Consider the following 24,258-nt stretch of genomic DNA (forward strand, 5'->3'; position numbering starts at 1 on the left):
CCTCAAATACTCTGAAAGAAAAAAAAAATAAATCTACCAAGCCACATTTACATGTTTTCTGCTGTGTCTAACCCATTACGGAAAAAGGCTAAGTATACTGAGCACTTAACCTTAGTTTAAGAACAAGACATTAAGGAAACGTCATATCTAGAAGAAGGAGACTTTAAAGTCCTCAGAAATATAGTATCTTTGCCAATTTTTTGGCCATGCACTTTGTTAACACATTGGCCTTCAGAGCCATCTTCCCTTTCTCTATCACCTCATGAAATACCAAATAATTATGCTGGACACAGACAAACAAATTTTTATCCTCACATAAACAAAAATATTGAAAATCCAGAGTTTATTTATTTGTGTCATGGAAAGACTGGTAAGATGTATATCAGAACCCCTCAGTCTTTTGCACATTATGACCCCATAAAACAACAGAAAAGAGTTTCATGTCTTCTTTTCCACAATGTTCTTTTTCAACACATTTAAAAGAGAAAATACTTTTGTGTTAAACTCAACTTTTCTTGGAAAGCTGGATTTCATCCCTGCTATAGGACTGCCATCTAATTCTAAGTTAACTAACCAAGCTTTTTACAAGTACTCACTATTCAATCTATATTTTTGGTGGTATCCAATTTGATACAAAGGTTTCTAAAACTGTGATTAGTTCCATGATTATTTTCACCACATTTCACGGTCAAGGTAAGATTTGTTGAGGTTTAAACTGACTTCAGTGGTTTCTGTCCTGTCACACTATTTCTAGCCATTCTTTCTCGATACCCACTTACACAAACACAACTATTTGTTGGCTGAATGGCAAAGCAAATGAGAACTGACCCAAATTTAAAAACAACACTTTGTCTTTTCTTTTGGAATTTACAGAATGCTTAATAGTCTGAAAAATGTACCCTCCTAATACTTTCAAAATAGACACCCATAATTAGTAGGCATGATAGATTATCATCTTTAGCCCCCTCTGCATTTATAACATAGAAATAATACAATTTCCTCATCACATGAAGGTCACGTAAAGGTAAACTTAATGTTTGTGGATGACTCAGATACTACAGAATGAATATTAAAGAAAAGGCCATGTGGGATGCTGTTTTCAGAACAGGGTTCAAACAATACAGTACAATAAATAGGTTTTGAAGCTATATAAATGTAACAGTATGGAGAAAAAAAATCACTGAGTAACTTATTACATGAGCCCTGTTCATCTTGTAGACTGAATATAGCCAGCAGAAAAGTAACAGCATGTGATCATTTGATTAGAGGCTACGTGTTAAGGCATAAGCTAAAGGGAAATGCTTCCATGGGATACAGGTAGAATTTCATTTTTGTTTGCCACGTACTTTAAGTCCATAAACTTATTCCATAAACCCTACAAAGAGAGAAAAAAACACTTCAGTTGTACGACATAGTGTATGAACATGTCTCTATGCAATTTGCAGTTGATTTCTAAACCCATTAAAAAAACAATGCAGTAGGTCATGTAGAATCATAGTTCTGAAAGAATTCACAACCAAAATACACTTTTGTCATGTTTTCCTATTGCTGGCTTTGTGGAAAGGCCCTTCAGCTACCAAAGCAAACAACTGAATGATGTGAATTCAGACATGTAATGACTGTAAGGTCAGCACATGACCGCTCAGCATTCATGACCCCAAATTAAGAGGTATTACCCTCTATCTACTAATCCTTGGGTCACAAATGTACAGCCTACTCCAAGAACATTAAAAATTCCTGAAATTTGCTTACACCCCACTGCTTGAAAGATAGAAAGCTAACATGCATGAAGTGATCAGATAAGTGAAAGGGGCAGTTCTGTTCTCAAACACCATATTAAAAATACGATGTCTTTCAGTCACTTTTTCTGTTAATGAATACCACTATGATTTTATATTGAAGTATTATAGACATACAACTACATTCTGAAAACAAGAATTTTAATTTCACATATTCTAACGTTTCAAATCCAAAATAGAATTTTAAAAGGACAATATAAAAAGAGGCTACATTCATCTTAGCAGTGAATGCATTCAGAAGGTATTACTAGTACAACCACACTACATGGGATCCACAAATTAAGTTCTACATTTTGGCAGGGTGGCTTTAGTTCTTAAGCTACATAAGACTGTATGTTTGCCACTTTTAGATTTTTCACATCATGCAGAACATGTAAGAGGCCGCAACAGTCTTCTCTTGGTAAGACTACATAAAGGTTTTTACTGAAAATAAAATCCTAGCTTTTTATACCATCATGACATGTTTTATGTCCAAAACGTACTTGTTAAAACAGCAGTATTTACATTTGCCACACTCATTTGTTACAGAAACTGCACATTTTTTAAAAGAAGATAATTCAGAAATGAGACCTTTGTGGAGACCAAAGGACTTGTGTTAATCTTCTAGCTGATACCAGATACCACTACAAACTTCATGCCTAATATATGAACCTAAGATTTCAGGAAGATATCAAATAGATTTCAAGTTCCTGAATTAGGATCTCCATGTAACCACTGGAGACTTCAAAGCTGTCTGCATTTATCAATCCCTCCCATATCCCCGTCATTTTTGTATTTACAGATAGTAACACAAAAAGACCCAGAACTAAACAGATCTGCCCACTCCATTGATTCCTCAGTGTAGTTTCTCATTAGTTTCTTGTGAAATGCTCTGCTTCTCTGCCTGTATCACAGCTTTCTGTCACTCAGCTCCTCTTCTCATGTGCCACCACCTTCTCTAGCCTCTTTGCAGAAAGTCATCTTTGGACTTGAAACCCCTGATGTGTAGCATTTTATTGCAGTTCATAACTGGCCCCTGGCAAACATAAATTCTGAAGACTACTTCAGCTGGGTTTTTTCCTTACTGTTTTGATTCTCATAACATCCTAAACCTCACGATAAAAGGAGCAGGAAAAAGACCAAAGATGTGTGATTCAGAAGTATCCATCTCTAGGAAACCCTGTGGCTCACTTCAGGGAATACCAATGGCATAGCTCCCTTACCTTCCTCCTGAGTTGGGACTTACTCTTGTCAGGGAAGTGAGAAAACTGACATATAACAGAGATGGCCATCTGGCAGACCACGCAAGACCCAGCTTGCCGGGTGGTTTTATCTGATCCTTTAGCATGCCTGCCCATCACCAGCTCAACCAAACTGAGGATAATGTTTATACATGCTGCAGCAGAAAGATGTATGGATGAAATCAAAATCAGCAGGATTTATAGTATCGGATATAAAACTGAGCTAACATGACTGTGTTGATCCAGACAGAAATCAAATTAACCCCTGAGCACATGGAATTTACTCATTTCTAGTGGACAGCCCAGCTCATGGCTGTCTATGTGGTAGCTGAGTCAGCACACTACTTATACCTTGGGTACAAGGGCTGATAAACGGGTCATAATCAGGTTAGATGACATGTCCCATAGGAGGAATCGCAACGCAAAGCAAAACTTTCCATTAAGTGGTCACCCATGGCTACAACAATAAAATAGGCACTTCTTGCTGTATTTGGGAGAGAAACATCCAAACCTGAAAGAATTAATGTGATTATTGCTCTCTTCTAAACTTACTCTAAACCACTAATGCATATAGGGCAAACTCCAACTGAGACAGAGTTCAATAAACATATGAAAAGCCAGAGAGGAACAGATTCTGCTAAAAATCTGTGAATGGCTCTGATCTGTCCACACTAGCAGTAAAACTAGGCTTAAAAAAGCTCTGGGTATGAGCTCTGTTTGTATGCAGCTTTGGAATGGATTTTAATCACAGCTTAATTCTGGTGTATACACAGCCCAAGGGTGTGCTACGTGATGTGCTTGCATCAGTCTGAAGGGAGGATATTGATGGTGCAGACATCCAAGTCTGCTGCAGTACAGCTCCTTCATGTGCTTGTAGCATCTTAAAGAAAGGTTTAATAAATGAACTGACTCTAAATAAAATAGCCTTAGCAGAATATGCGGCAAAATTGAATTCCTAGTTTATTTATATTAGTTTAGGCAAAATATATTAAAAAACTATCATTAAAAAAAATTATTCTGTGATTTATTGTGAAAGCAGAGAACACTCCAGCAACTCTTGGAGCATACCCTCACCATCTTCCACTCCTAATCCTCATTACAAAGTTCTTATTCTGCCTCAGAAAGCAGATGGCAAGAGATAATGTCAGTAACAATTAGAAGGCTTCACTGCCTTTAAGGACTCTTCTGTCATACACTTGTAATATTTTTTTCAGAGATTTTCAGAAATAGGATACTTTGCACTATTTTATTCAAGGCATACTGTTTGGAACACCCCAAAACAATTCCACAAGTTTTGTTCTATTGGTTTCTTTCTTTCCTTTAAGCAATGGATAAAGTTGTATTTTCTATTAATTAAAAATAAAGACATTACACATGAAAAGTCCAACACTACTTGTACAATGTGTTGTACACATTGCAAAACTTAAACCACTTGAGTTTCCTAATATTTTTAATCAACTTCCTCTGAACTACTTGCATGCTGCTGAACTTTTCGTGTTTTTATTAGCCCAGTTCAACTCTCACTAACAACTAACTTGGATCAGATCCAGAATTTCTACTTTAAACTGTGGCTTAAAGAAATCGTACCCATTTGGACAAGGACAAACACAAAGAACCTCACAAGAGTATATATTATGTCACTTTATCTATGCAGAATTTTGTCTGCTTATGACCTGTCTGAATGTCAATTATATTTTTGCTATTATTAATATCTTTAATCTTGTTTTAAAAGCTGTTGCTTTTTGTTAACAAATACCAGTCTACCTAAATAAAAGCCAAAGAGGAAATAAAACTTCAGAATGAAAAGAAAAAAATGCTGAGGGGTAGGTAGGCTTTGTATGATTAATATGTTGGAGATTCATTTTGAACATTAAGTATTTAAGATGGAGAAATGAAAATTACTTTCATAAAGAAATAAGCCAGGCTGGCTTGTTTCTAGAGCCTTTGTGTTACCTAAATGTTATCTTTCCATAGCAACACCATCCAATATCCTCCTAGTAAGCAGCTATGTTAATGGAAGATATACCTGCCCTCTGCTGCTCGTTAAATCTCCCCTCTGCCAAAAGCTACTATGCCTCAGATCTCCTACAGACACTACCAAATGAGGACCCCCTAAATATTTCTGTCAAACTGAACCAAGCTAGACAGCTAAAACATTTTTTAACTGGTTAAACTAACCAGGAAAGGGCGAGATGAGCACAAGCAGGAGAAATTCTAGCTCTTGTGTTTTTGCTAATGGTCCTCCACTTCAGAGGGAACTTCCACGCTTCAAAAGCAGAACAATTATATTGGTTTAAATTGCAGGGTATATAGTATTTGCAGCTATTAGAGAATGAAATAAGGAAACTAAAACTGGTCTTTTATTGGATTTGGTTCTGTAGTTGACTATAGCTCTCACAAATTTTACTAAGGCAGTTCAGTAGATCAGCAAGTACTTAAAGGGATACCTTGCAGGTAGCATGTGCATCCTTTTATCTAATAAAGATTGAGAGTAAAAATTACAACCCAAGAGATTTGGGGTTGCTTGAATTGCTTCAAAAAGAGAAACTGGAAAAGGAATGCACAGTATCTGACTATTTAAGTGTGGACCAACTATCTGACTAAAGGAACTGACTGCTCGGTACCTTTATTACTTGGGTGAGCATGACCTTGATTGCCAAAAGCCTGCATTTGTTTTGCGAAATACATTCTCCTACTTGACTGATGGGCTATAGTTTGGCCTCCTTAAACCAAAAGGGCTACACCTGAACTTCCAATTAAAGGGTAACAACTGGCAGATGTGAGGGAACATCTAGCAGGAGGTTGATGCTGAGCAGATGGGCTGGGGTGCAGCAACCTTTTCCATCAGTTTCCACCCACTGCTTTTGCAAAAGCGCATAATCATCACAAGCTTGACACTACACTTCCCCAGCAGCAGTACGATACTCCCTGCAGAGCGCTGTGCTGCTGAAGTTAAACTAATATCAGAAACACAGCTAACTAGAGCTTGTCTAGTCTACAAGTCCGCACGCTTGACAGCGGTTTAATGAGATACCTACTTTGTGACAGACAAAATAGTTAAAGAAGTTTCCACTCCAAAATGTTTGCACTTGCACTGCATTGCGGTTACTATGCCTTTGTTTGTGCCAATGCCACTGCCGGTAGAGCATTATTGTAAATCAGGTTACTCAAATAATCACCTAGGTTAGAAACAAGGATTTTTCATATCATTTCAGTGATGTAGTTTTAAGTATGGCTTCACAAACAATTGTTCCTAAATAAAGACACAGATGGGGAAATGTGGTGAGGGACAGAAAGAAGAGATGGAGGACTTACCTTAGCTACATCCCTGCAAGTCCTCTATGTTTTGGAACTATGCCTTCAGGTTTTCCTTTCTATAAAGCCAGAAGATGTGTTGTACAGGACTAAAGCATCGTTGATTTGATACAGTCAAGGAAAAGATCCTTCTATTTATTAGAGCAAGAAGAGGTGTGGTACTGTTTCTCTCATGAAACTCTCATATATTCCTCTAGAGCTTGTCTTAACCACTGAATATAAGATCTTGCATTTTATATTACATGTTTTGTACTGCCTAACAAACTGGGTATCTTTTAACAAACAAATGTCCACAGTTTGTTTCTGGTTCCTGTTGTTAGTCTTCATGTTCCCGAGTCTAATTACAGATTCTGAAAAATATGACCTTGTAGCAAATTTTAATTTTCCATTTCATGAACAATTTTTACATCCTTATGTTATGAAATACAGAATGCCATTTCCCGATGCATCTTCTCAATACTATTCATTATATTATATACTTTTATTGTTCTCTTTCCTACCCTCCTCTCTTCCAGGACAGAGAAACTCTTTTCTCACACGAGTGTTTTTTCTATCTCCACATCGTTGTCATAAACTTCCTCTGAACCCCAGATGGTTTTAGCAACATTACTGTTCCTCATCCCAGGCTTTCAAAAAGTGGAGTCTTGCCAGGGAAAAGCACTGAAAGCAAAGCCTCAGCTGACTTTTTTTGTACCCTTCCATGTAGGGCACAGATGGCCATGTTTTCTCAACCCCTCCCCTACTTCAGCTGAAGACCACAAATTCTCGCTTTATTTCTCCACAGCTCAATGTATGTTACCATGCAAATGTTACCAAAATCTCACTTTCTTTTCCAGCACCTAGGGTAGAAACTTCTCTACATTCTGACCATATTACAAGTGCTTGATTTAGAACAAAATACCCATTAAATTCAAATTTAGCAGTGTATTTTCATGTATGATCGATAAATAAACTTTAGACAACACTGAAACAAATCCTACAACACCATATCCTACCGGGTCCCTCACCAGCATTTCCTGTTGCACGGAATTCCTGACCATCACTAGCTTGCCTTACCCTAGAAAAAAGTTGGGAGTATTTCTCTGCAAAGCAACTTCCAATCACAGACTAATTCTTAGTAAAGCAAGTAAGAAACTACTATCGCTTTTAAACTTTTTTTCTCCCTTACTCTATACTGAACTTGTGATGCAGTTTTTCTATGTTAATCAAAATTCTTCACACATTTCCAAGAGCATCCCTCAGATAAGCATTTACGGGGAGTGCCCAGGCACAACATTCAGCGAACAGACAAACAGAAGACAGACAGATTTAGTGAACACCTGTTAAATGGGGCAATGGCTCCAGCACAATTGTTTCCCACTTCATTTCACACAGTAATAACTTTAATGTCCTCCATGGACCTGCTTTCAAACACCAGTTCTACAATATCAAACAACAAAAGTGCTGAAAGCAAATTTAATTGCCTAGATTGCTTCCAATCAGCTTTTTTTGGATAAAAGCAAATTTACCTACCTTAGGTTTCCTTTTTTTTTTTTTTTTTTTAAACTGTATATGCTCAAACTGCGTTATCACTTGGCTTTTTATAATCCTTCCTGATTGCATATCATTCTCCTCCATGTTTTAATATTTATCATGCTATGATAAATTCTCTTACCCTATTCGAAAATCTGCATCTTTCATCACTGGCTTCAATGTCCATAGTTCTAGTTCAGGCTTTGTTTCCTTTTGACTCTTCTACATCCAACCTGGCTTTTTTTTAGAATTTAACCTCCTTTTTGTTTCATTTTGCTCTCATTAAAAATATTTGTACGTTTTAGTTTTTCTCCTGCTCACCTTGTTTAGTCTCAGACATCACTAAGATAGATGCATTACCGATAGCTGTGTAATGTCATAATGATTAGCAAGTAATTTAAACTGGTTTTAGAATGTGATAGGTTGGGGTTTTTAAATAGGAGAGAATTATGCTAGGATTATTTAATACCTTGAACTTTTTGATTTATGAAGATTGGCAAATTTTTACCTCCTAGCTTCTTTTGGTTGGTTGGGTTTTTTTTTTTTCCACAATAGCAAAGACAGACAGACTGCCCAGGCAATCACATTCTGTAATTCCATTAAACTTTCTTTTTTTAAGAAAAGTGACATCTGTCACACTTTCAGAAATTATTTAAACGCAAGCATGTGTAGACTTATTTTTCTTATTTTACTCTGCTTACAGTCTTGAAGTCCAGAGTTTAGTTGTAACTTCAGTAAAGTAACTTGCATGCAGAGTTTAAAGAGATGGTAGGAATCGCAAACAAGATGTAATGAAGGTATTGTTATGGAAAGAATAGATTTTACAAACCCTGCTTCCCTGTTTACATATCTGGATTGGATATAAATGAGATCAATGTTTTGGCAAAAAAATGGTGATACGCTACCTTGGTTACTGTTTTCATTGAAATGGCAAAAATAAAAAAAGGTTCTTACATCACCACATTTGCTTTTTACTGTATGTTAACTTTGTCCTACAGATGCTCCTTTCCAATATATTCCATCATATATATTAAACCCTGGCTTCCAATATTAGCATATTTTGATGCGTTACGAAACCAAAACTGAATGCTTTCAGCATTCCTTAGACAAGTTCTATTCAAAAGCATGGCTCAAGTTCACTTTTCATTACCTCCCTCATACTCTTGAATATATTTGACTTTCATTGTATAGTAGTCTCCTTTACAAATTAATCAATAAAAAATCTTACCTGAAAATTAGTAAAAGCAATATTTCAACAGAACTAAATTTAAATAAATTTAATTACTGGCCATATTTCTTAGATGGCACTTCAATAAAAATTAACTATTCTTATACACGCAGAGTCAATTGTACACACAGAAAAATTAGTCTACTTTTGTTTATTCCAAGATTTTCAGATTCTTTTCTAATAGGCCATATTTAACATTCCTTTAGAAATATTTCTTTGGTGTTGGTATTCTACATGGACAGACTGCAAGGGAAACCAGACAATCCCTACAAAGGCGCACTGCGGTCGTGGAAGCACTTTCTGATGAAAGAAGGAATCCTGCTGCTTAAATTTACTCACATTTCTTCAACCATTTAGGAGACTTTCTGTGCTCCTTTGCCTGTTAAGTAGCTGCATGGTGCAGCCCCTGTGCTTCCCAGGACTGCCTTTTTTCCACAGACACGGAAAAACATTGTGTTAAACAATATAAAACTTTTAAATACACAAAGTCCAATATGCCAGAAGACTGAACCTTTCACACCCACCTTTGCTGAAGCAGAATATTCCTGACAACTTGCTGGATTAGACTGTTAAGTTTATGAGACTTCTATGAATGGAAATGTTTATTTAGCCTGATACAAGGAATCTTACCTCCTGCACAAACCTTTTTCCATAGTCACAGCTTGAAAGCAGCATAAAATGAATGCAACATAGTGTTTTAAGATGCATTGTCAATAGTTATGTTTAAACACACACCTATTTTAAATGCATCACACACACACGGCATAGAAATACAAGTATTTGCCAGGAAAAGCATTTTACTTTCCAACTTACATTTTCTATTATAAATACATTAAAGTGATTTTTTCTAAAAAATTGAAATGCTTATAGAGGTCACAGATATCCTCCCTTCAGAGAATATTGTATAAATCTTATACTGTATATAAATTATAATTTACAAAGAAAAGCCACACGAAACCACTAAACATCAGAAATACAAATGGAAGTAACATTTCAATCACATAGATATTTCAGGAAGTAAAGAGTTTGAAAGAACTGGTATCAAAACTCTTCTCCTTTTTCCACCGTGATCCATCACCTCTCTTCTAGATGAACAGTTATCTAACACGCCAACAGGATCATCTAGAAGAGCCTGAGTGAAGAGTTCACAGGGCTATGATTTTCCTTCTCCTGTATTCTACACTCACATTCTGCAGACATTTCTGACCAGCTGGGATTGCCAGAAGCACCCTCATCACGCAGTGCACACAGACCAACTGCACTCTAGATTTCTAAGACTACATTGAATCCCACTTCAACTAGAATTTCAAAGCAGGTGCTGTTCAGGTAACAACTCTGATGTTGCTAGTTAGTTAACCTAGCTTTCATTTGAGCCTTTTTGCTGCTCTCTAATGTTTTTAACACATGTAACGAGTGAGCTATTACCAGCAATATATGACTAATAATCTAGCACTGTATTGCTAGTAATCTGCACTTCTGAGCCTTAATTCATACAGTTCATATCCACATTATTTTCTACAGCACTTGCTGTAACACCTTTGTAAATACACAGCTATAGAACCAGGGAAACCACCATGGACGTATTTTTCCAACATATTACAAAAAACCCAGTACATTCCAAGCTACAGGCACTACCTTAACTGCTGCTTCCATATCTTTAACTAATAGAAATAGTTTTAATAGACTGAAAGTAGCATAATCTTCTTGAAGCCAACTTGTATGTTTTTTTTAATCTGTTCACTTCCCATGGATAGGCGAGCATGAAGACTCACAAAAACTCCAGTTCTGAGTATTGTTGGTGTGGTAGTTGGCAGGAAATGTTGTTTTTTCACTGTTTTCTCGTGTAAGATGGAGTAGCCTGTGCTAAAAAGTAATGCACCGTATTGACCAATAATGATCCTCTAATTCTCCCTGTAGATCCTTCTTACCAACCGGTCATTCTTAATACTGATTCATTTCGCTCCACTAAAATTTGCATTAGGGTGAATGGCTGGTCTACCATTTCTCTCCATTCTACTTATCATGCCAGGGTAAATTTTGCGTATAGTACCTTTATGTATTTAAGTATTTCATTTGTTTCAGAAAGCATCCTAGCTTCCAATCACTACATTTTCAATTACTTGAAAATTGGATTTCAAAACTTTCAATCCAGCACAGTAATCTCATCAGTATTCTAATTTGTCCTGCATTTTCCCCAGCATTGAATCAAATAGATAAACCACTAATCATGAAAGGACTAAGTCTGCAATAAAGCACAAAATACTTAAATTGAGATATATTGCGGAAAGCTGTCTTAACAGACCTCAACAACTTTATTATCAATTCTCAATCTAATTCTCAAAAAGCTGAGGCTCATCAAAACTACGTGAAATTTAGTTATTATCAGTTGATTAATAGTTTTAAATTAATTCTTACCTATTCAGACATCCAACCTTCAAATGACAGGAAAAAATAAACCACTCTACTATTTAGAACAAGCAGTACTGTGTTATCGGGATTTTTAGCTATTCCTAACTATCAGTGGGAAGTACGAGACATTTCCTTGGGCTGCACCTGGTCTTTGTGAACGTCAACTTCGTCATGCATGATAAGAAAGGCATTTAAAATTTCTATCAACTTTAATGGAATAATTAACACTAACTCCAGCAAGTAAATTTAAATTCCTAAAAGAGAAAACTATTATAAAGGAGGGCAGCTTACACAACTAAGACTGTGAAGCCAATAAAAAGACCCCCGAAAAATCTAAGTTTTAAAGTCTATTTCAGTGCCTGGCAACTACTGCTATATTTTTTGTTTAAGATTTCTGTATCCAAACATCTGAACATCTGTATCTTTAAACTCTTCCCTTCCCAGTCTACTTCCCACTTCTTTTTCCTATAGGTCTCTCAGAAGCATGGGACAACCAAAAAATTGTTGGGTATTTTCTTTTTGTTGGATATCAGACCAAGTTAGCATTCTCCCCTATGCTCACATACTAAAAGCCCTAGAGACATCATAACTTGGAAATAATAAAAGGAAGGATGCAGTAGTATGTTGCATTTGAGATTTTTCTCTTTTGTTGGGGGAGGAATTATAATTTTATCTCATTTAAAAGTTTGTGGTTTACTTTTATTAAGCTAATACTATAATTCTTATTATACACATATGTATGTGTATATTACGTGTATATACATATATGTATAAAAAAGATGGAACTATACCATAACACAATTATTGTCAACTGCATCTGTGTAAACTGGAAAATATTTTCAGATATCTTCGCAGTTATTCTGAGGCATTATATACAATAGAGCGCTTTAGAGCTGTACAATAAGGTTTCATAACAGAAAAAACCCCACCACTTTTCCATCAAACTGTAGACTGTTTCAGAGAAAATTATTTCTTCCCCCGCCCCCCGCCTTGATTTGTGCTATTATAAAATATTGTGCTTTCACAAATACAAAGTACCAACTGTATGCAGAAGCAATACATGCATTTTACGCTTCTTCAGCTGGCTTAGAATGGCATCTTGATGCTATCATTTAGCTCATCATGACATTCCATCAATCAAAACCCAGTTTTAATTATACAACATTCTGCTTTTTCTCTCAGAGCAAACACAGAGGACATGTGTGACTATCTATTTCAATTAAAATACATACTCCGTAGAATTAAAAATAGGTTGGGAATCACTTTTAAATCAGCTATCAGCCTGTCAATTAATGTTCTGAACCCCTGCTATTGACCCAGTACTGTACAAGCTGTTATTATGCACTGTCCTACATATCATCTGTTCCCCGGGCTGGTTGGTTCCAGAAAGACAGACAGCTGCAACAGTATATCCCTGCTCAACCTGAGGACCATCTGACTTTAATTGTAGCACACAGCTTGATGTGGGTCTGGTTATGAGAAGCCAAAGTATCACACTGTAATAATCTGGAAAAGCAGAAACCTGCCAACACAAGGCTGCAAACAGGGGCTTGGGCTGTCTGGCTGGCTGACGGGCTGCAGGAAATATGATTAATGAGCAAGGTATAATGATATCAGGAACCCGATTAGCACCACAAAAAGGTCACAGATCAAAGTAGTATGCATTTCATGAGCTTCAATCGTTGTAGAAGATCTGTGGACTTAAAGAGGTAAACTGAAATGCAAAGGGGAAAAAATATCTATGTGTGATAGCTTACAAAATGAGCACTTAAAATACTATAATCACTATTTCGTCTGAACCAGGGAGCAGTAAGGAAATATTAACTGAATGAATCGGCCCGTTCCACACTGTAGCAAGCTCTTTTTGCTAGCGTTTGTGAGGAACTGATCTTTAAGCATTCTTCCTAAACACACCTAGTCTACTTCAAAATAAAACAATGCTGATGGTATCCAATCCACTAAATATTAACGAGAGAAAGCAATTTAATACTTGCATGTAATTTTCTCAGTTTTATTCCACTGAAAAAATGGCAGATTACAGAGGGCATCATCCATACCAGCACTAACAGGGCCACCACCACCACGATAAGGTTAACTACGTCACACAGGAGCAGTTAATGCAATTCATTGGCACAGAGGTTTGAATTTAATATTACCAGACTGACGAAAAGTTGGTGTCTGTATTATAGCACCAGCACCAGGGACCTACAGTGTTATCAAAGGGGACGATGTCTGGCACACTTTAATATACCATCACCTGGTAAATTATTTCTTACATTTGTAATTAACTTAAGCTTTAAAAAAAATAATCTGTTCTGTCCAATTATACGATACTTGAAAATTGCATGTACCTGTAGAAGTCCATCCTGAGAACACAGCACAAGTGAGACCTATCAAAAACAGCTGCAAGAAAGGCATCCACTAGTAGCAAAGGCTTTGGGAAATGATGGGAGGATGAGGGAAGGGTGACAAAAACCTGGAACCAAGGCTAGAAATAAGGGAGAGAAACCTAAGAGCGAAAATCTTAGAATGGGAGGAAGCAGGAGATGGAGAATAACTTCACAGTGGGGAAAGCCAGATCTGTAATTAATAAAATGAGAACTATATTTCATGCAAAAGCTACAATACAACAGTCACAAGAGATGAAGGCCACAGGCTGCCTTGGACAAGTCTGCTTAAGAACACAGCTTTGCATTTCTCAGGTTTTTCTGAATCACCGACGCACGCCAAGCTCAAAAAGGTGTCAGGCTACCTCCCCAGCCTACTACCTATCAGCACAACTGCAAGATCAAAAGTTGCGTCTGAATATGGTTTGCCAAGTAGTCCTGCTAAATGTTAGTGTATTTCATACCTCATTTAAATAAAATTTGCACATACTTCTATATGAAGCAAAACACTAAATTCACCTAACATAATTTGTGATTATTACGGTGCACCCTACAACTGCCTGCAGGAATCCAGGCCAAATAACATTTCCGAAGACCACGGTATCGTGTCACCAGTAAAAGTGCAGCATAAAGCATTCTGACAACGTACACATCACAGATTCCTTCTGATGTGACTGTATTGCAATTATATGAATATGAGGTCTGATGTTCCGCCAACAACAGAATTTTTTCAATTCCCCCTTTCTAGCTTAGGAATATTAGGGCATTATTAAGTCTAAGCCTGGTAGCTGAAAAGTTTTTGAGAGTTTCTATGCCTTAATTCAGTATTTCCCAGTTAGCTGACTACCACGTGAAAATGCAGCCTCACTTGTCAAGTTGCATTAAAAAAAGCTTCCCTAATTTATTTATTTTAGCACCACTGATGCAGATTCCTTTCATTCTGAAAAGAGCCCAGGGTAACAGCTTTGGGCATGTGCTGTAACACCAACAATGACACTGTAACAGCTATTCTGTAATTCATTACACTGCCTGGAGGGCACCCTGAAGCCAAGCAGTGCCAACAACCCGATTTTCCTAAACAGGGAAGGGAACAATAACACAGGTTTGGGGAATGAAGCAGGCAAAGGAGAATTCAGTTCTATTTTCTTGTAAAAAACACTCTGAAAAATATCACTTTAATGGAAGAAATGGAAAAGGTGGCAGCAGATTTAAAATGCAGCCTTCTTTCCCGAGGCGTTCACTGATCTTTGGAGCTAAATGGATACTGATATTAAAAAACCCTAAAACTGCATTTAAGTAATCAGAGTGACAAATATTTCTATGATTAAACAAGTTTTTTCAAGTCTTCTGTGAAGTGACAATTCTATTAGCTCTTTAGAACCACAAGAGCTGACATACAAATGGGATAAGATCTCCTGCATACTTAGACCACACAAACTTTTTTTAGCAATTCTAAAGAATGACCAACACCCTATGCCTTTTTTCTTCCAAAACTTGTAAATCTAACACTTCTTCAGATTATTTCAGCCATACTCATACGTAAACTACAAATAGCTGTATATTGCAAGCAAAGAGCCAAACTATTTCAGAAGAATCTTGCAAGACCAACGTTACTTGACCGATACTAGAAGATAGCCATCTTACCAGTCTGTTTATGCGAACAAATTCTTCTGGGGTTTTGGCCCATGGTGGAAGTTCAACATCAGACACAACTGTTCCATCATCCATTACTCCAAGATTGTAATTGTTGCTGTTGACAAATATCTCTGGGAGGTAATAGAATTCAGGAATCAATTCCTGTAGATAAATGAAAAACAATGCCATGTTATAAATTCTGTCACAGGATGCACTTTGTCATGTTAAAAAAAAAAAATGATTAGAATGTCATTAGGCAAAGAGAACATACAAAATCCTCCCACATCCCCCTCCACCCCTAGAAGGAGGAAATCCCCTCTTTCATACTTTCTACAATTTAAACCTTTGGATAGGATAAATCCTAATGTTTGCAACACCACAAAGAACTAACACACAACAGGCTATAAAACAAAAAGGTCAAAACATTGGTTTTGATTGCATACTATCCACAGAGAAACTTATACAATTAAAGTAATAAACATCACCTGGTAGAAATAGTATTCAGTGGAAAGCAACAGACAACTAAGGGTGTTAAGAAGTTGGGGAAAACTGATTCTTTCGCATTCTAATACAATTCATATTTTAAAGTGCTGATGCGCAAATGGCATTAGCATTTACAGAGTTTGCCTGAAAGTAATGCCATGTATGTTAATTACAAAGGTGTAAAACCCAGTTATAGTCCTAAAATAAAGGGTCTAAGAACTTAATGGTAAGGCTATTATCTGAGATTGTTCAATGCCCAGAAATATATTATTATTTGTAAATTCTAAAATACCTGCAGTTATACCACATGTTCAGAAAAAAACCCACATGGTCAAAGCTGAATCGATCAATATTTTTCTTTCATGAAAAGGTCATTAACTCAATTATGTGTCCAATTTATAATTACAGGGAAGCATTATGTATAATTTGACACACACACATGAAAAAAAAAAAGGAAGGAATTGCACGTGGTTACAAGGCCTGTGTATGTGCTAAATTCCTTGTGAGGAGCATCACTGCTTTGAACAAGAGTGCTCTATGGGGCTGTGCCTAACAGGAGTGGAAGGTGGCAGTTACACCTCCAGGGCTGGCCCACTGGGGCAATTCTGCAGGCAGAGCCTGCTGGGCTAAACACGGCTCAAGAAAAAAATGCAAGCACGTACAGCAAAAGAACTGTAATTTCTAAGTCCTATGAAAAAAATCAAAGCAATGCTTATGGTTAAACAACGAATTTTTTTAAAGCAGAAAATGGTATATCTAGTGCAGATTTGAACACAACATGCTAGGAAGCAAAATTCAGCTCAAAACCATAAGGATTTTCTCCTGGATAAGGGCAGTGTTTCCCTGTTTTGTAAACAGACCTGCAGCTTTGGAAGTCGTCATGTATTCTGTACAATATGCACTAAGATATACATACACATATCTAAGTTACTATGATCAGAACCTTATTTACACACTTCTATAAACATCTGCAAAGTCTTGGCTTAACACTTCATAGAAAAAAAGCCTATTACGAAATAACATATATATTTCTGCCCTTAATATATTTTAATAGTGCTTTTTGGTAGAACTTGATGTTGAGAGTTAAATACACCCAATAACCCCGGCCATTTGATGGATTTAGAAAAATTGTGCCACTAAATTAGAGAATTTGCTTCCTTTGTAAAGAAAGGATCAATATGTGTAATTGCTTCAGGAAGTGTATTTCATAGCAAATGACTGGTGTAAAATTTGTCTTCCATACAGCAAGTGCAAACTGCATGCCACTTAAGAAGCAGAAAAAAAAATCAGACTGCCCCACTGGCTTTGTCTACAGTGGGTGTAGTGTGCAGCTACGTCAGAAGCTCAGTAGATCAGATCTGAAACCCAGTCTTGACATGGGTCAATGGCTCGGTGGTCTCCCAGATAGCCCCTCAGGGCCAGCGATGGCATGAGCAGCTTTCCAAATGGCTGAGTGCAATAGGGAGGTCATCAGATTGTGGACAAGGTCAATCCGAAGTAGCCAGGGCAAAGACAGGAAAGATCAAGCAGGAATTAAGCTATTATCACCTCCATCCTTGTGTGAAACACTGCTTGGCTTTGAATTGTACAACTTTTTGTTTACAGTCACCTTAATTAACTAGGCAGGGTAAAAACACGTTTCTGTACCAAATGCTTGACAAGTACTTGATAAAAAGAGATTTGAAACTATTTAATAGGATAAGGGAAAGAACAAGAATGTGGCAAGGATAAACATTTGTAAAAAATAAAGTACTCTGAAACAAGTTTCTGTAGTTTTTATCAGCACAGACAGAAACTTAACAAAGAAAAACAGAGATACTGGACTATTAATTTGATAGCAGCATAACAGCATAAATATGAAACCATACCATGATTCTGAATACTTAAAACATAAGCTCATTACATATGTTACTGATGGTTTGTTGGTTTTATGTATCTATATCTATATATATATCTGTACAGCTATTCATTAGTTTCTTTCAAGATCAGAAAACATTTGGCTTTCTAGAACACACATTGTTTTCATTACATTACACAGAAACAATATGCTGCCTGGAAACTTAAAAGTTATCAGTAACTTCTGTTAGTTTGACTATTAGAAACTTCATAAAACGTTATTTCATTACTCCAGAAATGAGTTTTCAGAAAGTTTTTCACTGCCACCATAACACATTTTTATAAAAAGAGCTTCTTTATTATCTGATTTTCTTACCTTGACCACATGCCAGCATTTACACATGGGAAAAGGGAGTGCAAATGGATACACTGGGCTATTTTAATTGAGTAGTATTTAGTGCTTTTAAATGGCTTTATACAGATGAAAATGACATTAGTTCAAGGCCAATGGTTTTTCCTAAAACCAGCAAATAAACCTGATAATAAAATATTTAATTTTAATCAAGTTTCTAAATATTATTTATGCATTTGTAACTGCAGTCCTTAGGAGTCCTCCTCAACTCTGTTTCTGGGGTCGTCTTTTTTCTTACAATATTTACATCGCATGCATAGACACTAAGACAGCAGCTGCTGACTCACGTGTGTGAGTTAACGTATTAACTCCATTAATGATGGAAAATCTTGGACACCTGAGAACGTAAAAAAATATTTAATGCACTTTTTGCCTGCCTTTTTTTTTTTTTTTTTTTTTTTTTTGAGGGGGGGTGGGGGCAGCGGGGAGCAGGGGAAGGAGTTCTTGTGGTTTCGCACAAATACCACATAAAGATGCAGGACCAGCCACAAGGGCCAGACTGAAGGACCGTTTAGTATCTCACGTGGAATGGTAACCAGGACTGGAAGACTAACACAGGGCAAATAGAGTCTTTCCATGGATATTCTGTCAGCTTCTTACAGTCAAATGGTTTTGACCTAATCTGCGCTTCTCAGTTTAAAATCATGGGTTCCTCACTGTAGCTTCCCCTACAAAGGTTTTTCCTTTGGCTAGTCTAAAACTGCTTCCTAACAGTTCCAGTGGATGGTTCTAGTACCCGTACTGTGAGAAAGAGTAAATATTAACTCCTTATTCATTCTTGTATACGCCCTTCTGGATTCCATAGACCTGTATCATCACATTCCTCTTCAGCGGTCTCTTTTTGCAAGCTAAAGCATTCTAGTCAATTTAAATTCATTCCCTCTAGAGGTCTTCCCTGCTGACTAACCACTTTGGTTGCCTTCATACTTCAAATTCTACTGAATCCATTCTGAAATTTTACACACTCAGCACATGTACAGAAACAGTAAAATTGTCCCACATTTCTTTTGTTTATATGATTTCATGGAAAAACGAAAACATCTGTATGATTTGTTGAAGCTCTTGCTTTAGCACAATCCTGTTGAAAATTAGTTTCAGGAATTCCTCTGTTGGAATTACAGGGTAAAGACAGACATACTTATGATAAGGAATATTTCATTCCTCCTACCATGGTTCTGATTTCATTACAACTGACAAACAACCTCACAGTGAATATCAACATGAATCTAACACACAGTATTTATAAAAAAAATTAATGGTAAAATTTGCCATATCAGGATTCTTACTAAAATGCTTATAACACTCTGCATATAATGAAAATACAATTTTTCTCTAAGAAAAATTGCCCTCTACCACATGGAAATAATGATTCCTAAGGAAACTTCACTAAAAATATTTTTTTTTTACAAACAAGTAATATCAACAGAATGTCAGTTTAACACTGATAATTTATTTTCATGTTTGTCACAATGCATTAATAAAAGCAACTATAAAAGATACTTTGTTTCTTTATTGTAATGAAATGTTATTGTGTCCTTTTCTTTTGTTTATTAAATAATAGACAGATGCATTTTAAAGCAGAGTTATATGATCTGCAAAGGTGTCTAGAAACAGTGACACATCCCTAAGAATATTAAAACATAAGATACCAGATTTTCAAACTAAATTATTTGACAATAACATTAAATGATATTAAGCCTATATATAACCTGTCAAACTAAATAATACAAATGCATATTAGAAATCTGGGTATTCATTCATATTGCCACATTTCATTTCCTCTCTTAAGTGACTTAAGTAGCATTCAAAAATATTAAATATTTATTAAAATATGCACAAAATATTAAATTCAAATTTCATTTTTTTATCACACTGCAAATTAATCATTTTCATGACTGTGGGGTAGTGTAATTTCTAAGTACCCCTGAATTTCCCTCCATCTGCTATATGTGTGTTACTTCTCACAGAACTAAGAAATTGCCTCAAGACTGCCTGAAATTCTCCCAACTTGTAAGAAAAATACTTCAGCAGGTTTCCATCACATTTCTAAATTGAATTAATGAAGAAATTAATTTTGTCAGTGTGTGATCATCCTGTTAAAGTTCTAAGAGATTATCTTTCAAATAATTCCTAGTTTAAGAAAAATATTAAAATCTTTAGTAATTTACAATTAATCAAATAAAATTATAAAAGATCCAGATATTTAGTAGATTAATGAAATACATGATAATCACAATTAGTAGTTGATTCATTATGGATTAGTAAGTAGATTTTAAGTAAATACTTTATTGCATAAAAAATGCATCTTGAAGGCACTTTAAATCCTGTTAGTCAATACATGGGTTATACATTCACAAAATTATTTTACTTTTTAGCGAGGACATATGTAAAAGCATGCAATGATATTTATTGACCGTATTTATATACAATGTAATACACAGTTCAGGATAATTTGACAAAGAAAGAGGAAACAAGTTGCATACATTGTACTACATTCCTTTCCTCCATTTTTTTAAACTATCTGGGGGTGGAAAGGACTAGAGTGAATCATAAAAGTATCTAGATGAAACCTTGAAAGGTCATCTTTTCCACCTTTCCGTTCACAGAGAATCACAGTCATGTATTCTTGAAAGTGTTTCTCTGCCTTGTTCTTTTAAAGTTTCCAGGGATGGGGATCCTATGGATTTCTAGCATTCCTCCACACCACTGTTGCCCCCCTGCACCAAGGGCGGACAGCACGCGCCCCAGCACCATGGCTGGCACGGCAGCACACTGCAACAGGGAGTACGCAGCAGACTTCAGCTCGATAATAAGAAAGAATTCTTTACAGTGAGAATAACTGCTCTGGAACTACCTCCCCAGGGTCGTGGTAGGGTCCCCATCACCGGAGTTTTTCAAGATGGGATTGGACAAGGTGCTAAGTAACCTCACCTAGGCTCCCTTTCCTGTGAAAGGCTGGACCAGATGGTCCTTCAAGGTTGCTTCAGCCTGGGCTGCTCTACGATTCCATGAAACAAAGCGCATGGTGCCTGCTAGACAAAATCCCCAGCAGGGCAAAAGCATTAGAACTGCCACTGCCAAAGCACTTCACGTTTCTGTCCTTGTTCTTCTTTTCTGCAAAATAAACAACCTAAACCCTTCAACTTCATATCGCTGGTCTCATTTTCTAGACCTCTGGTCATTCTCCTTTGGACTTCAGCAAACTTGTCTGTAACTTAAAGTTTACTATTTCAACAGCTACACAAAGTTTTTGAGCCGATATTAAAAGTGTTTGTTTCATTTTCAATACAATTATGGCTGGGTATAACAGAAGTAGACCACAGACATCGGCTGGAATTTTCTGATCCATACACCCAGATGTCTATATTTTTAACTGCTACAATTCCCACAGATTACCTTAGTGGATCTGACTGAATTTAGAAATTGGGGTTTTTTTAACTCAGAGAAATATTTTCTTGTTATAGAACTTGGCAGAATTTTACAGAAAAACAAATCTTTCATGAAAACCAAAGATCTGCATCCTAAATATGTTAAAATTTTTGCAACACCAGACTTTTTTTTAACCACTTTATGGTTAAAAATCTGAACTACTAACTACCTGCTTCTGAATTTTGCTAGTCATTGCTCTTGGACATCTTTGACCTTGCTACTAATATGACATGAAATTTCTCCTATACAAGGGTAATGTTGCCAGTTTGGCAGCAACTTTATTCCTTTGAAACTCCCATCTATTAGATGTGGAAGTATAGAACAATGCAAAGCATATGTAGAAAAAACTTATCAGGTTACAGGGTGTCTAAGCATGCTTATGTTAAGCAGCCTGTTTCAATAACCATGAGTTGCCATGTTGCAGAGCTTGTATTTTTTTTTTTAATCTGTATTTTAAAGAAAGTCAAGAAATTTGTCATCCTCTAGTTTCTGAATGTTCCAGTAGCTTGGAACTCTGGGGTTTCTTGCCTCTAGGACCAAGGTTTAAACGTACCACCTCTTTCAATTGGTTGTACTCAATCCTGCAGCTTGTCAGTGCTCATGGGCCCATCTACAGCAATCTCCATCTCCTCCAAAAACATTTTAAGTTTCTTGGTCAGTTTTAGCCTAACTTTACAGCAGGTTATAAAGATAACTAAGTTCCTACAAATTTAAAAACAATAAGCAGGTGAGTAGAGCCATTGTATGTGTGTGTCTTGAGGGGCCCAGTAAGTGCAGCGTAAGTTCAGATTTAGCGGACTCCACAGAACCTACAGAGAGAAGGCACCGTAACAGATGTCCCATCACTGAGAAATTCTTAATTGGAGGTTTACAGATATTTTGACAAGTCAATCAATTGCAAGAAGCAAGCCCATAGGAGACAAAGCATCATCTGTTCTAGCACTTGAAGAGAAGGATATTTTTTTCCTTCATAGAATGTTATAACTATTAATAACAATTTCCAAACATGCAAAACCTGGCTATTAGGTAAACAGAATTTTCTCAAGGCCCACCTTAATGTTTACTGCACATAAAGTTCAATAATGGAGTCCAGATTCTCAAGTCCTCTTAAAGACTTAGTAATCCACGTAACAGTCACAGAAACTAAGCAACACCACCAGTATTTAAAATCGTCATTTATTCATTTTACTACAGAACTAACTTGTCTACCATAGCAAAGACTTTCCACACAGGGTTTGTGCTTGTTTGGATAAAACACATCAGTACCCACAGACAGGAACAGGTTCAACACTCCTATAAGAAAAGGACCCAGTAATCCCTGTGGATACTGAAGTTTCCCTGGATGTGCTTCTTTCAGAGAAAGTGTGTGAAAGAGATATGCCATTACAGGACATATTATGACTGGATCTCGGTATCATTTCTTTATCAGATGTCAATGGATATTTTTTTAAATGAACGTTTTGCATAGGCCTTTAGGAACTCACAGCTGAAAACTTCAGCCTGGATAGCTTTTAATTCTGTTAGCTTTGAAAGTTATTTCACTCAAAATATGTATAGGAAAGGAAGAAAAGTAAAGAAATAGTGAAGGACTGAGGTACATGGGCCCATTATACAATTATCTGAGCATCCATCTGATGAGATCAATGTATTAAATTATTTAATTTTGATTTTGCTTTACTGCAACTATTCCTTTATCTATTTCAATAATGTTAATCCTTAGCTATATTTTAATGCCACTGATTATGAGGTCATGGCACCAGAACTCAATAAATCTTAAATATTATGTACTTGTACCCAATGTTTTCTTTATTCCTTTTAAGAACAATTTACAAAACTTGAAGAACAGCACATAACAGCACTATGATAGCTTCAAATAGATTTCGAGAATGTCCTATGGCCAGCAGAATCCTTGGTTTAGCACAGGCTAACTAGTTCAAACTTGGCACTGTTTCCATAAGCTGACGGTACCAAAAACATTTTTGTCCAGGATCAGCTTTAGTCATTAGCACAGAGATGACTTAGAGGCAAAGAATTAGAAAATGGATGAAAATTGAGAAGAGAGAGGGCTACTTTCAGAGCTCTTTCTCTATTACAGCCTACAGTTTGAGACATCATTTTAGACCCATGATTATCACTTGTTATAATTGAGTTCTTCATCTCGGTATCCTATTTATAAGGAAATCATTATTATTATTTTTTTTAGCGTTCTCCTGCTTGTCAAGCTGTTCCCTCCAAGGACACTCCTGAAGAATGTTGGCCAAACCCATTATCCCACAATCTTACTAGCGTCTACATACACCAGATACCCACTTTAGTACACTCATAGAGGTCCAAGACAATATACACATTATAGCAGTTATTAAGCCAATCCGACTTTCTTTTTCAAAAGGTAGCCGCAATAGTAGACAGCAAAAGAGAGTAAGATGTTGCTTCATTTTCGAGAGAGACCTCTGAGAGTGTCTCAGTCTCCCGTGACATTAAGCAAAGTAGAGAAATGGAGATGAGATTAGGTTACAATAACGTGGGAGTACCCAAGCTGGAAATCCATATTCCAAGAGCAGTTATCAATAGCTCCCTGTCACACTGGGAGGAC

General features: G+C 36.5%; 1 protein-coding gene across 4 annotated transcripts in view; it reads right to left on the minus strand.

Annotated features, from left to right (window-relative positions):
- Positions 1-24,258, minus strand: part of LRBA (LPS responsive beige-like anchor protein) — a 410,948-nt gene that overhangs the window by 81,389 nt on the left and 305,301 nt on the right. For all 4 annotated transcript variants that reach the window (XM_055700881.1, XM_055700879.1, XM_055700880.1 and 1 more), the window contains one exon: positions 15,515-15,667. In XM_055700881.1, the coding sequence (XP_055556856.1) occupies positions 15,515-15,667 (153 nt within the window). The remainder of the gene's footprint in view (positions 1-15,514; positions 15,668-24,258) is intronic.

This window comes from Falco cherrug, chromosome 1 (assembly GCF_023634085.1).
Source record: "Falco cherrug isolate bFalChe1 chromosome 1, bFalChe1.pri, whole genome shotgun sequence".
Taxonomy (NCBI): Eukaryota; Metazoa; Chordata; class Aves; order Falconiformes; family Falconidae; genus Falco; species Falco cherrug.